The sequence below is a fragment of the Callospermophilus lateralis genome, chromosome 3, assembly GCF_048772815.1.
Source record: "Callospermophilus lateralis isolate mCalLat2 chromosome 3, mCalLat2.hap1, whole genome shotgun sequence".
In the NCBI taxonomy this organism is placed as follows: Eukaryota; Metazoa; Chordata; class Mammalia; order Rodentia; family Sciuridae; genus Callospermophilus; species Callospermophilus lateralis.
In genome coordinates this window covers 78,625,501-78,639,743 of record NC_135307.1, presented here as the reverse complement: position 1 = coordinate 78,639,743, position 14,243 = coordinate 78,625,501, and the positions used below count along the sequence as shown (strand labels likewise).

Here is a 14,243-nt window from a genome sequence, read left to right as displayed (position 1 = left end):
CTTCCCCTCTGCATGCAGAGGCCTGGTGTGGGAGTTGCATCAGAGGCTGCTGCCCAAGGCTGCTCAGTGCCTGCAACCTGACCAGTCCCTGGTCTTGATCATTGATGGGGCCGACAGGTTGGTGGACCAGAATGGGCATCAGATCTCAGACTGGATCCCAAAGTCCCTTCCCCGGGTGAGTATGAAATGGAAGTGGGGGTGGGAGACAGGTTGGAGAGAAGGAGGGATGGTATTGGGAGGAGAGGGGCCTCTCTAATGTTGTTCTCCCCATCTTTTTCCTACTTCTTTGGTACTTTGCCTGATTATCCCAGTGGGTACACCTTGTGCTGAGCATGTCTAGTGACTCAGGCCTTGGGGAGACCCTTGAGCAGAGCCAAGGTGCTCACATTGTGGCCCTGGGGCCTCTGGAGCCATCTGCCCGGGCCCAACTGGTGAGAGAGGAGCTGGTACTGTATGGAAAGCGGCTGGAAGAGTCACCTTTTAACAACCAGGTTGGACCCAGGCCAGGGTTGACTGGGTATGTTGGGTGGATCTGGAAGTGAGGAAGCTGTGGTGTACTGAGGCTGCCAGCTGCCTCACAGAGACAGCTGTTTTGTTTTCTCAAATACTCCCTACCAGGGGAAGTTGTTAATACAATAACACATGATTCCTTGTAAAATCACCCAGATGTTTTCCCCTGGTGAGTGGTCTATTGGAGTGAGGGTTGAGTAAAGCTGTGGTTCTGGAGGGTAGGCTGAGCCAAGGAGGTTTCCCTGACAGAGAGGCTGGCTGGGAAGTAGGAGGGATGATTGTATCCTGAGGTGATGCTATGGACTTGTCCCCTGATGGGACTCTCAGAAGAGGAGTTGTCTTGCATTTAGCTTGGTGCTGGGGGCAGAGGCAGGCTGTGGTCGGCTTCCTGCTTCCTACACTGAATCTTCTGAGGTCTCTTCAGATGCGGCTGCTGCTGGTGAAGAGGGGGTCAGGTTTGCCACTCTACCTGCGCCTGGTCACTGATCACCTGAGGCTCTTTACAGTCTATGAACAGGTTGGTTGCTCCGTAATCGCTAAGTCCCACTGCACATTCTTCTTTCAGCTTCTTGGACTTATCTCACCTCCAGTCTGTCATCCTTTGTCATCTCTGATCACCCACTCCCATCCTCACCTTACCCTACCACCACTTCTTTCCCACCTGTTTCTTTTTACTTTTCCATTCCTTCCCACTCTTCTTTCTGTTGCTTCTCTCTTACTCTGCCACCAAAGTTACCTTTCCCCCCTCCTGCAATGACAAAGTCTAGTCTCCTTCCTCGCCCAGGTGTCTGAGAGATTGCGGACCCTGCCTGCAACTCTCCCCCTGCTGCTGCAGTTCATTCTGAGCACTCTGGAGCAAGAGCATGGCCATGATGTCCTCCCCCAAGCCTTGGCCACTCTTGAAGTCACACGTAATGGTTAGTGGTTGGGGAAGACTGGGAGAGGCTGAGGGTTTAGGGGTCAGATAACCTTGGTTCTGGTGGGATCTCTGCCAGTAGTGAAGGAGGGATCAAGTGCTATCGGGTACACTGTGTGGTTAGGTTTGGGCCTCAGAGAACTTGGGTTTTCAGGTCTGACTATGGACCAGCTGCATGCAGTGCTGAGTGCGTGGCAGATTCTTCCCAGCAGGACTCGGAGCTGGGAAGAAGCAGTGGATGCTGTTAACAATGGAGACCCCTATCCCATGGGCCCCTTCGCTTACCTCATCCAGAGTTTGCGCAGGTACAGGTGTCCCCCGCTGAGTCCCCGTCAACCTCACTTTGCCTTCCCATCTTTGAGCCAGGGCTTCATGTAATCCTTTCTTCATCCTACACTTCCTTTCCTATAGCCCCAGTGCCTCCTTTCCAAGCCTTTAGGGAGCTGCTGCTCTAGTTACCACTGTTTGGGGTGAGAACAGGAGCCCATTGCTCTGCCAGGTTGCTCAATGACAGATTGCCTCCTTCTTCCCCTCTGCTCCTCTCCTCTCCTCTCTTGAGGACAGTTTGCTGGGAGAGGGCCCTCTGGAGCGCCCTGGTGCCCGCCTTTGCCTTCCTGATGGGCCCCTGAGGACAGCAGCTAAACATCGCTATGGGAAGAGGCCAGGACTGGAGAACACAGCACACATCCTCATTGCAGGTGATTGTAACCCGCATCAGCTTGGGTACTGGACCTGGAGGCCAGGCCCACCTACTGGCACTCCCTATCTGCTGGACACTTCACTTGCTACTCTAGCAGGCAGATGACTCTGCTGTAGCATGAGAGATATGATCTTGAGGATATTGCAGGGCTGAGTGAGCTCTTTTTTATGTCTGTTACAGCTCAGCTCTGGAAAACCTGTGGTCCTGATGCCTTAAGCACCTTCCAAAGTTGCCCTCCTGAGGCTCTGGGAGACCTGCCTTACCACCTGGTTAGTCCCCAGACCCCATAGTCACCTTTTCCCAAATAATGTCTTTGGCTATTCTTAGACCCTTCCCCTTGACCACCACTACTATCACCACTGCCATTACTGCCCTCCACATTTCATTTGCCTCTCTCCTTTTAGTTTTCCTGCCCTCCTTCTTCAGGTCCTTTGACCTGGGTGTAGGTCTTGGCTGCACAGGTAGGGCTAAGAGCAGATTGTCCCTTCTCAGGGACCTCTTCACATTCCTAATGAATTCAATCTGACCTCCCCAGCTCCATAGTGGGAACCATGGCCTTCTTGCAGAGTTCCTCACTAGTCTCCATGTGGTGGCTGCACACCTGGAATTGGGTCTGATCCCTCGGCTCTTGGAGGCTCATGCTCTCTATGGTGAGATGTGTCACTGCGACTTTTTTTCTCTAAGACATGGGACGCCTGAGTGTGATCATGAGGGACCTGTGCAGAGGGAGGTATAATGGGAAAAAGAGCCAAATTTCCATTCCAAGTTGAAAATACCAAGAGGGTGAGTGAATGAGCCTCAGGAGATCTTTTGCTTAAATCTCTTAGATTAGGGGTTCTCAGACTTTTATTTAGTGCACAAAAAATTATCCAGGAAACCTGCTTGAATTGCAGCTCCTGAGATGTCCAGATACTGCTTTTCTAGCTCTGGAGTGGGGCCCAAAGCTTTATCCTTTGAACAGGTGTTTCTGATCTGAGGCTGGAAGGCCACACTTTGAGACTTACTGTTTGAGGCACACCATATGTTTTTATTTGGTACTGAGGTTAGTGGGGTCTAACCTGGCTCCCCAGTGACACTCTATCTCACTTCACTTTTTTTTATAGCTTCTTCAGTCTCTGAAGAGGAACAAATGGTCCCTGAGGCTAATGTTGCCGTATTCCGCACCTTCCTGCAGCAGCAGGCTCCAATCCTCAGCCAATACCCACTACTCCTGTACCAGCAGGCAGCCAACCAGCCTCTGGACTCACCTCTTTGCTGCCAGGCTCCTTTGCTGTCCCAGCGCTGGCACCTCCAGCGTACACTACATTGGCTTAATAAACCCCAGACCATGGGAGATCAGCAAAAGTAAGACCCTTGATGCCAAGTCCTGCAAAGCCCACAGAGAACAGCTATAGCCCTTTTTGAAACTGGAGAAGAAAGGACAGACCAGAATCACCATGGAGGGGAATTTCAGGCACAGAAATGAAATATATTCCCATTTGCTTTCTTCCATTCAGTTTCTTTCTTTATTCCTATTTTTCCTCCAGCTCCAGCTTGTCTCTGGCAGTTTCCTCAACTCCTACTGCTGTGGCCTTCTCCCCCAGTGAGCAAAGAGCGGCTGTGGGAACTGCCAATGGGACAGTTTACCTATTGGACCTGAGAACTTGGCAGGTGTGACACTCAAGGCAGGCCAGAAGTTACCTTCAGAAAACCTTCATAGATTACTCTGAAGCCCTGGAGAAGCCAGACACACCCATAATCATCCTGTTTGATTAGCAACTTGACTCCCCTCACATTGGGTCAAAGGACTTGGTCAGAAAGTCAATACTAAGTATTGCAGGGAGCTTGGTCTTGGCACATTGTCTCTGTCCACTAAGTGATCAGCCATACTGGGAGGTAACACAGACAAGGTTAGAAAGAAACCAAAACAGCTGTTGCCATAATTAAGAGCTGTGTGAGTTGTATTAGAAAGAAGGACACAGAATAGAGAAGGGTAGGCCTTTTGGGTTGAGTGAGGAGCCTCAGAAAAGACACAGGAGATGTTTCTTATAAATTTCTGGGAACAATTTCAGCAGAAGGTAATGGCAGATTAGGCTGGGGAGGGGAGTCCCATAGCCACAGCTTCCTTCTTCTCTTCCTACCACTTGTTGTAACCCCCATATATATATGTATATAACTTCACTCCCTCAGACCCATGACAACCCGTGACTTGGGGAACAGGAATAGGGTTTGGAGTGAAGATTTTTACCTACTTGGATCATGAGCCCCACTAGAAGCTGTGTTATAGCTGGCAATGCAGAGAGTTGAGGGCTCAAGCCCTTCTTGCCTTAGTCTCATTTTTGGTTGGGGCCTGGAGTGATTGGACATGGAGGGTGGAGGGAGTGGCCGAGCCATGCCTCCCTGCTTGCTCTCATAGGAGGAGAAGTCTGTGGTGAGTGGCTGTGATGGAATCTCCTCTTGTGCATTCCTCTCAGAGAGTGCCCTTTTCCTTACTGCCTTCGATGGGCTACTGGAGCTCTGGGACCTGCAGCATGGTTGTCGGTAAGGGTTTCTTTCCCCATGTCTCCTAGTGAGGACTCCCTTTACTTTCCTTGGGAAAAAGGAATGAGGAGGGAGCCTATGGCTAGGCAGCCCAGAGACCTGACTTTGTCTTCCTGGGACAGGGTGCTTCAGACCAAGGCTCACCAGTACCAAATCACCGGCTGCTGCCTGAGCCCAGACCGCAGGCTGCTGGCTACTGTGTGCCTTGGAGGATGCCTAAAGGTAATGACAAAGTGGTCCTAAATTGTGAGTGAGCCTTGTGAGTTTGTTCTCTCCACATGGCAGGTCCTACTTGCTGAGGTAGGGGACTAGACAAGGTAGCCTCTGAAACTTTGGGACTAAGAAACTCTGGCATCTGTATTCATATCCTGATGCTTCTTCTCTCTCTCTCTTTTAGCTGTGGGATACAGTTCGTGGGCAACTGGCCTTTCAACACACCTGTCCCAAGTCCCTGAACTGCATTGCCTTCCACCCTGAAGGGCAGGTAGTAGCCACAGGCAGCTGGGGTGGCAGTGTCAGCTTCTTCCGGGTGGATGGCCTCCACGTCATCAAGGTAAGGTCCTGTGTAATCCCTGGGGAGGAAGCTCTTGAGGACAGGAGTGGGAGGAAGGAATGATGGACATTTGCATTCTGTATCACTTAGGGCTTATGCTAAGAGTAGGCCCTGACATTTCCATTTTGGCCTCTTGGTGTAGGAACTGGGCGCCCCAGGAGCCTCTGTCCGGACACTGGCCTTCAATGTTCCTGGACGGGTTGTGGCTGTCGGCCGGCTGGACAGGACAGTGGAGCTGTGGGCCTGGCAAGATGGGGCACGACTGGCTGCCTTCTCCGCCCACTGTGGCTTTGTTGCTGCTGTGCTTTTCCTGAATGCCAGGTGCCAATTGCTGACAGCTGGAGAGGATGGCAAGGTCAGGTTACAGAGGGCACATGGTGGGTTTCTAGGAGAGAGTAGTGAAGACAGGGAATACTTGAGTGAGGGCAGGGGGCTTTGTCAAGGTGATTGGAGTCACGGATGGTGGCAGCTACAGGGAGAGTGGTGTGGTATATGCATGGGCAGTTCTCATGGAAGGATTTTACTGGGGTGACTGTACCTTTGGTGGGAGGTACTGGGTGGTAGAGATGGAGTATCCTTAAGTCATTTTTTCCTGTTCCCAGGTTCAAGTGTGGTCAGGGTCTCTCGGACAGCCCCGGGGATGCCTGGGCTCTCTTCCTGTCTCTCCTGCCCTTTCTGTGGCTCTCAGCCCAGATGGTGACCGGGTGGCTGTTGGGTACAGAGCAGATGGCATTAGGATCTACAAAATCTCTCCAGGTACCAAAGGGAAAGTGGATGGGTTTTTGTACCTTTGGAAAGAGCATACGTCTTGCTCCACCCCTTTTCAAATGTCTTACTGTCTTCTCTCATTCCATAGGTTCCCAGGGAGCTCAGTGTCAGGCGCTAGATGTAGCAGTGTCTGCACTGGCCTGGCTAAGCTCCAAGGTGTTGGTGAGTGGTGCAGAAGACGGATCCCTGCAGGGATGGATGCTTAAGGAACACTCCCTCCAGTCCCTCTGGCTCCTGTCCAGATCCCAGAAGCCTGTGCTGGGACTGGCCACCTCCCAGGAACTCTTGGCTGCTGCCTCAGGTACTACTGAGCAGAGGGCAGGATTACCAAATCATTCCTTTAAATATGCTAATACCTGCCTTCAAGTTATAATTATATACATGTATGTATGAGAACACATACACATGGGCAATGTCTGTTTGCTTACAACTTTCATGGTACTTTGAATGCATTTGTCTTCTATAATCATTGTAGACTGTTTCTTCTTGTTCCCCTACCCTCATTTTGGGATCTCTAAACTCCCAGTAATGCTTTGAGTTTCTGCCCAGTGAGAGAAACACATAACAGCATGAACAGGTGGGTTTCCCTCAGGAGGAGAGAGAGATGTGAGGTGAAAATGCAGAATGGACTTGTTTCTCTGTAGCTAGAGGCTTGATGTTCACGAATAGTAAGCTGAAAGTGACACTGCACCCTTGAGAAGGGGAGGGCCCTGGAGCAGCTGCCCTGTGAAGTTAGAGAGAGGTGTGGAGCCACGCTCCTTGCCTAAGCTGCAGAGCTGGAGCTGGGAGTTGCCGAGCATTTCTGTGTGACCCTTGCCCAGGGCCTCTCCACATCAAGTGACTCACTGCCTCCCTCCCTTGAAGCTGTAGCTTTAGACATCACCCTTAGCCCACGTGGTTGCCTTTGTCGCTGGCCTCCCAGGACTATGTTGCTCCTTCCTTCAGAAATCCTTCTATTTTGTTTCCAATGAAGAAGATTTCACGGTGCGGCTGTGGTCGAGGCAGTTGCTGACGCAGCCGCTTAAGGCAGAAGACTTTCCCTGTGACACTGAGCTCCTGGGACACCAGGGCCCTGTAAACTGCTGCAGCTTCAGCTCTGATGGAGGCAGACTGGCCACTGGGGGCAGGGATCGGGTAAGTTGAACAGGGACATATCCCCAGGGCCCTGCAGCCCTTCGGGTGTCTGGATTTCTTAAACAGCCCATTTCCCAGCACTTCCTCCTGCTTTTTGCTCTGCCAAATCTCCTGCAAATCTTTCTATCATCTCTTGTGCACCCTCTCCTGAAAACTTTTTACCTGAAATGGCCCTTGTGTTCCTATCTCCCTCCTGTGATCCTGATTGTCTGCTGTCCTGGAACCTATCCAGAATCTTCTCTGCTGGGACGTGAGGATGCCCCAAACCCCGCTTCTGATTCGCTCTTTCCCTGCCTGTCATCGTGACTGGGTCACTGGATGCTCCTGGACCAAAGACAACCTTCTGGTGAGTGCCAGAATAGGGACAGCAGAGTCCAGCAGTATTCCTGGGGGAAGACAACACTCCTTTTCTAGCTCTTATTAATAATAATCATATCTATCATTTACAAAGTACTTAGTGCCGTTTACTGAGTGCCAGGCTCATTCGAAGCTCTTTGAATAATATTGTTACATTTAATTTTTATAGTACCCTGTAAAGTACCTACTCTTTTATCTTTATTTTACAGATTCAGATAGAATAATGAACATTTTCCAAAGTCATGTCAGTTATAAAGCTAAGCCAATAAACATTCTGATAGAAAAGCCCATGTTCTTAACAATAAGACAATACTGTCTCTTTAGAGCTTGGGATGCCCTGGCTCTGCAGCTTGAAGGTACTGCTATGACTTCTTTGGTTCTTTGGTCTAAGGCACAACTTGAGTCTCAAATTTTGCACTCAGTGTTGGTAAAGCCTAGTTTTCCACTGTAGAGAAGAGATGAAAAGGAGGGAATATCAGTTGAATAGTTTATCCTACCCCTGCCTTCTAGACAGACAGAGTTCTCCTTAGCATTGTGGATTTTTCACCTTTATCTGGATTTGTTGACTGACGTAATATTAATCATAAGAATAATAATTTTTATGCTCTGTGTACAAGGCAGAGTGTTAAGTCCTTTATGTAGAGGCACCCAGTCCCCAAATCACTGTCTCAAAAGAGATACACTATCATTATGTTCCTTGAATAGTTGAGCAGCCCAAGGCTCAGAGAGATAAACTTGCCCCAGATCACAAAGCAATGAATAGTCGAGCTGGGATTGAGCCCGGGATAGCCCATGCTCTTGATTACAAGGCTTATTACCCTCCAGTCCACATTGTGAACATATAGAGATGCTGAAGAGATGCCAATAGTTCCACTCCTCTGACTTCTGCCTCTGCAGCTCTCCTGCTCCACGGATGGCTCTGTGGGGCTCTGGGACCCAGATTCGGGACAGCAGCTTGGCCAGTTCCGGGGCCATCAGAGTGCCGTGAGCGCTGTAGTGGCTGTGGTGAGAATGCAATAGAGTTTTCTGGGTGTTTCTGGAAATGATAGGGGGCTTTGGGAGGCTGGACACATTGAGTACCTAATCTAGGAGTGAAAAGAATGAGATACTTGGGACTGGATTATAGGGTTGAGGCTGAGGGTTGATACGAGGAAAGAGAGAGGGTGAGAAAAATAGAGAGAGAGATGGAAACATGAAAATATGGCATCCTAGTATCATGACTTTGTGGCAGGATTGTAGGCCTGAGCCACCCAACTCCACTGCTCCTGAGTTCTCCTCATTCTTCGACATCTTCCCAGTCCCTGATGCTCTTAGAGGGAGTCCTACTTCCCATGTACTTCTCAGTATGACCCTGTTCTGATCCTGTGCTCTTGGGGGCAGGAGGAACATGTGGTGTCCGTGGGCCGGGATGGGGCCTTGAAGGTGTGGGACCATCAGGGCGTGGAGCTGACCAGCATCCCTGCTCACTCAGGACCCATCAGCCACTGTGCAGCTGCCCTGGAACCCTGCCCAGGTAGTGACATGTCACCCATCTCCCTTCCTCCCTGCCTCTTTTCTGCTCCCTTGCTTCTCTCCTTCTTCTGACCTGGTCTGTCTCTTATCAGCTGGACAGCCTGGATCAGAGCTTCTAGTGGTGACTGTTGGACTGGATGGGGCCACACGGTTGTGGCATCCTCTCTTGGTGAGTTCCCTGCAAAAAAACTGAGGTGGAGGAAGGTATAGAAGGTACATGTGATAATCATCTTTTGGGTCAGACCCCTCAATGGCCCATCTGCAACCCTTCCTCCTAGGTGTGCCAAAAACACACCCTCCTGGGACACAGTGGCGCAGTCAGTGCAGCTGCTGTTTCAGAGACCTCAGGCCTCCTGCTCACCTCCTCAGAGGATGGTTCTGTGCGGCTCTGGCAGGTACCTAAAGAAACAGGTAAGTAAAGTATGGACAGAGGCAAGGCATGAGAGAGGGTTGTGTTACCAACACAGAGAAGGTCAAGGGTAACTGCTATCATTTCTTGTAGCCCAGCAGTAGCTTAACTCCTAACAAATCACTTCCTGCCTTTTGCAGATGAAACATACAGACCTAAGAGTTCTGCAGCCATCACTGCTGTGGCTTGGGCACCAGATGGTTCTGTGGCAGTGTCTGGCAATCAAGTTGGGGAATTAACTCTGTGGCAGGAAGCTAAGTCTGTGGCCACAGCACAGGTGAGTTGAGGCAATTCATTTCTCTGTCCACGTGAATTCTGCCCTGGTTGTGTATTTCCTGGTATTTGCTAGGGCTAGAGGTTGCTTGTATGTCTGGGAGGGGAAAGAAGGTTAATCCTGTGACCTCAGAAATACTGAATGAAACTTGTCTTATACACCAGGCTCCAGGCCGTGTCAGTGCTCTGATCTGGTACTCAGCACACACCTTCTTTGTCCTCAGTGCTGATGAAAAGATCAGTGAGTGGCAAGTGGAACTACAGAAGGATTCAACATCCAGAAATTTCAGGTGAAACAAAGCAGCTGGGTGAATGTAGTAGGAATGGCCGTTTCCCTGTACTAGGGATTTTATTCAAATAACTCCACTCCTGCTTCTGAACAAGGTCCATAGGTTGTTAGTTGTTGTGTAGGCAATTGTTTTCTGCTTCCGGTCATGACAATTTAAATGAATAATTCTCAAATGCCCACTTGATGACAAGCTCTGGGCCAGGCAGTGTGAACCAGATACAAATGAATTTTGTTAACTAAGGAAGCCTACAGTTATTTTTGGGACTGCAGAATTTGAGAAATTGTAGGAAAGAGTTGACATTTGAGGTTGGGCATAAAGAATGGAAAGGACTTTTCTGGACTAGTAAAAGAAGTTCCCTTCTTTTAGTGTTTCCAGAAAAGGAAGTAGCATTAATGAAGTTCTGAGGGCATGAGGGTACATAATGTTCTGAATGTAGCCAAGATCTTGGGTTCTTGCAGGGAGAGGCAGCTGGGCAGGTGGAGGATTATATTGAAAAGGTAAACTGGGGCTAGGTTTTAGAGAGTACAGTGCTGAGTATTTTGAATAGAATAATGATATGAATTTTATTTATCATTTATTTACTTTACTTATTTATATTCTTGGTGCTGAGGATCAAGCCCAAGGTTGCACACACACACACTAAGCACACACTGTTCCACTGAACAGTTCCCCTATTCCCCTATTCCCCATGATCTGAACTTTAGAGAGAGAACTCTAGTGATAATATACAGGATGGACCGTGATGGAGAAATACTAAGAGAAGACACAGTGTGAGCCCTGATGTGGGCAGTAGAGATGAGAAGAAAAGATACAGATTTAAGTATGTGTTGTGGATAGAATCCACAGGACTTATTTATTGATCAGTTGCAGGTAGGAATATGAGGGGAAAATAAAAATGTTAGCAATTTCTAGTTTGAGCAAGCAAAGGAACAGTGATGGTAAATACAAGAAAAATAGGGGCTGAGAACATCAGTCAGTTGTAGAGAATTTGTCTGGCATGCTCAAAGTCCTGGGTTTGATCCCTAGTCCTACAAAAACAAACAGAAAAATGAGGAACAGGGTTAGGAGGGGGCATTAGTGCCTTTTGCTTTGTGCTTCACTCATGAAGAATTCATGGGGAACTAAGGGAGGTTAACTAAAGTAAGATCTTTGTCTGTTCATGTACATTTTTCTAGCTATAGTCTTCACCTGAAACAAGTTCTGCAAGATGTGGGGGTGCTGATAGGGCTGGGCCTGGCCCCTGATGGATGTTCCCTCATCTTGGCCAAAGCAGATTTGGAATTACTACACATGAAGCCAGGGGATGCTCCCTCTGTAATAGGGTAAGATCTGAAATGCTCTTCTGTCCTAAGCTGGAGAAAGAAAAAGTGGGATAGTGGTTACCCTGAAGTAGAGTACAAGTTAGAACAAACGCTGAGGTCTTTAAGAAAAGTGGTCCTAGCTCAGCCTCTCACTTTCTTATAAACCAGGAAAAAGTATGCACAACATCCTGTGATATTGTCCACCCACAAGGATTATGGTGTTTTTTTCCTGCAGCCAGGGAACCCTGGATTTCTTTCTTTCTGGGTAAGTCCTATTTGGGTATGTGTTAAAACTGACATTTGTCTAGGACCAGTGTTTTTAAACCACGAGGCCCATCATGCAGGATATGGGGAAGGGAAATGCATTTGGCTTCAAATCTCCTTATCCTCCTTCAGCTGGAGCAACACTATTTTAGAGCTTTAGATATTGGGTTTCCTTGTGAGATTTCATTGGTACAAAAAAGAGTTCTACTTTCTTAAACATTGTGGGAAATTATAAACCTAGGAGCTTTCTCAATGCATTTTTTCCCCACATCTCTTGTCTTGCTGCTGTGAATGTTAGCATCTTGCAGGCAAGGACTACATCTTGTCTCTCTCATCATGCTTAGCAGATATTTACCTTGTAAGCATCTGATACTTCCTAGATGTTTACTTCAAGGATGAGCCCCTTGTCTCCAGAAAGTTTATTAAATCCTGACCTGCTATGTATTAAAGCCTATCCATGACCCAGTGATTCCACTTCTAAGCATATCCCTAAAAGAAATGAGTGCACCTTCTCTCAAAAAATAAGTATAAGAATGCAGCTTTATTTTTCATAACCAAAACAACCTAAAAGTTTACATATAGGAAAAAGATAAATAATTTGTCAAATATTTATACAATGGAATGCTACATGGCAATAAAAAAAGAATGTTATATTGAATGTTGATGAATGAAACAATACAGACTTATATCATAAGCATTTTTCTAGGCAAAGGAAGCTGGACTCAGAGGAGTCCGTACTACACAATTGCACTTAGTTGAAGTTCCAGAACAAGCAAATTACTTGTGGTGACAGAAGTCAGAATGTTGTTGACTCTGGGGATAGCCTGGAATTGACTAGGAAGGGGCAAGAGGGTAACTTTGGGGGTAGTGGCATGGATGCATGTATAAAAATTCCTTGCGATATACATTTAAGATTTGTGTACTTCACTGTATCTACATTATAATATTTATCTTTTTTCATGTGGTGCTAGGGATTCAACCCAGGTCCTTGCACATGCTAGTCAAGTGCTTTATCAACTGAGCTATATTCCCAGCCCTATACTATACTTTTAAAAAAGCCTCCTGACCATCCTAGAGCAGAAAACTCTTGCTTCATCCAACAGATATGGATAGCTAAACAAAGTTACCTGTCTTTTCACAGAAACAAAAGGAATCAGGAGAGTTTGAAGAAAGCCCAGATTTTGACTTGAATTTAGATAATCCTAGTAGGACCCAGATAACAATAACTCAAGCCAAACCTGAATCTGGTGAGTAGGAATAGGAGGACCCAAGGATCCCTAAGATGGTTTAGGGGACCTCGCAGTCCCTTTAGGGCCTGAGATCTGGCTCTAACTATCCCTTTAAAATGGCAGAGTCCTCATTTTTGTGTGCCAGCTCTGATGGGATGCTGTGGAACCTGGCTGCATGCACCCCTGAAGGAGAATGGACTACAGGCCATCTCTGGCAGAAAAAAGTAAAAATGCCTAAAACCCAGACTCCAGAAACAGACTCATCTATATGCTGTGAATTAGATAACAACATGGAATCCTGGCAGACAACCACACATCTAAAGACACGGCAGCGTAGAAAGGTGAGTTTGAGGGAGGGGTCACAAACGTAGTAGAGGAGGCTCTAGGTCTACACAGCAGGCTTCTATGCTTCTTTAACTGAGGACTCACCATGCTACTGTCCCATTCCTTTCAGATTCACTCAGGCTCTGTCACAGCCCTCCATGTGCTGCCTGAGTTGCTGGTGACAGCTTCAAAGGATAGAGATGTTAAGCTGTGGGAGAGACCCAGTATGCAACTGGTAAGTGTGTGTGTGTGTTTGTGTGTGTGTATGCATGTCCAATAGGGGCTAATGGAATATTGCAAGAGAACAAATTTAGGGTAAGGGCAAAAGATTTTTAAAAATCTGTTTCTTAAATCCCTCTTGTGCTGACTTACCTGTTTCTAAATAAAAGACACTGACATGAGCGAAAAAAAGTTAGGAAGGAAATCCTAGTCTTGTAGCCCTCACCTACTCTTGTTTTCATTCCTTTTTTAGCTGGGCCTGTTCCGATGTGAAGGAGCAGTGAGCTGCTTGGAACCTTGGCTGGGACCCAACTCTACCTTGCACCTTGCTGTGGGAGACACACAAGGCAATGTGTACTTTCTGTGCTGGGAATGAAAGTGCACTACTCATGGGAAGGATGATACCACTTGTGCTACAGATGCAAAGCCTGAAGATACCAGTGGCTATTTTCTTTCTTTTTTTTTTTTTTTTGTTTCTTTTTCTTTTTGGTATTGGGGATTGCACTCAGGCACACTTAACCACTAAGCCACATTCTCAGCCCTTTTTTAATTTTTGAGACAGGTGCTCCCTAAGTTCTTAAGGCTGTCTTTGAACTTGTAATTCTCCTGCCTCAGCCTCCCCAGTCTCTGGCTCCCAGGGGCTATTTTCTTAGTAAGATTATAAAAATAAAGTGTCAGAAACTCTTACGTACAGCCCTGCTTGTGTTCTCATGTGCATTTAGATCAAGAATATGGATATTCTGATATGTTTCTATTTTGATTTCACATTAAGTATTACTAGAACTGCAAGAAAGTGAGCCACATCTGTACTCTTTGAAACTGCTTTAGATTCCTGGAGGAGCAACAAGAGTAATGTTTACCAACACTTGGTTTGAATAGAGAGCTAAAGAACTCTCATTTGATGGAAGATAAAGTTAGTGAGGGAAGGAAGGCTGAGTGAGTACAGCATCAGGGCATTTAGAAA

General features: G+C 47.4%; 1 protein-coding gene across 3 annotated transcripts in view; it reads left to right on the top strand.

The window, feature by feature from the left end:
* Positions 1–13,952, top strand: part of Tep1 (telomerase associated protein 1) — a 39,198-nt gene extending 25,246 nt beyond the window's left edge. For 2 of the 3 annotated variants that reach the window (XM_076850496.2, XM_076850497.2), the window contains exons 26-55: positions 19–175; positions 312–491; positions 935–1,027; positions 1,295–1,427; positions 1,581–1,731; positions 1,991–2,124; positions 2,307–2,395; positions 2,662–2,776; positions 3,230–3,470; positions 3,653–3,776; positions 4,522–4,646; positions 4,769–4,868; positions 5,044–5,199; positions 5,342–5,554; positions 5,802–5,955; positions 6,056–6,268; positions 6,941–7,101; positions 7,334–7,447; positions 8,356–8,463; positions 8,839–8,971; positions 9,063–9,139; positions 9,249–9,381; positions 9,520–9,656; positions 9,818–9,942; positions 11,118–11,264; positions 11,412–11,508; positions 12,649–12,754; positions 12,860–13,077; positions 13,191–13,295; positions 13,533–13,952. In XM_076850496.2, the coding sequence (XP_076706611.1) occupies positions 19–175; positions 312–491; positions 935–1,027; positions 1,295–1,427; positions 1,581–1,731; positions 1,991–2,124; positions 2,307–2,395; positions 2,662–2,776; positions 3,230–3,470; positions 3,653–3,776; positions 4,522–4,646; positions 4,769–4,868; positions 5,044–5,199; positions 5,342–5,554; positions 5,802–5,955; positions 6,056–6,268; positions 6,941–7,101; positions 7,334–7,447; positions 8,356–8,463; positions 8,839–8,971; positions 9,063–9,139; positions 9,249–9,381; positions 9,520–9,656; positions 9,818–9,942; positions 11,118–11,264; positions 11,412–11,508; positions 12,649–12,754; positions 12,860–13,077; positions 13,191–13,295; positions 13,533–13,655 (4,162 nt within the window). In that variant the 3' untranslated portion in view covers positions 13,656–13,952. Of the gene's footprint in view, positions 1–18; positions 176–311; positions 492–934; positions 1,028–1,294; positions 1,428–1,580; positions 1,732–1,990; positions 2,125–2,306; positions 2,396–2,661; positions 2,777–3,229; positions 3,471–3,652; positions 3,777–4,521; positions 4,647–4,768; positions 4,869–5,043; positions 5,200–5,341; positions 5,555–5,801; positions 5,956–6,055; positions 6,269–6,940; positions 7,102–7,333; positions 7,448–8,355; positions 8,464–8,838; positions 8,972–9,062; positions 9,140–9,248; positions 9,382–9,519; positions 9,657–9,817; positions 9,943–11,117; positions 11,265–11,411; positions 11,509–12,648; positions 12,755–12,859; positions 13,078–13,190; positions 13,296–13,532 lie in introns of those variants that run through there. The other variant, XM_076850498.2, reaches the window with a different exon arrangement.
* The last annotated feature ends 291 nt before the right edge of the window (positions 13,953–14,243 follow it).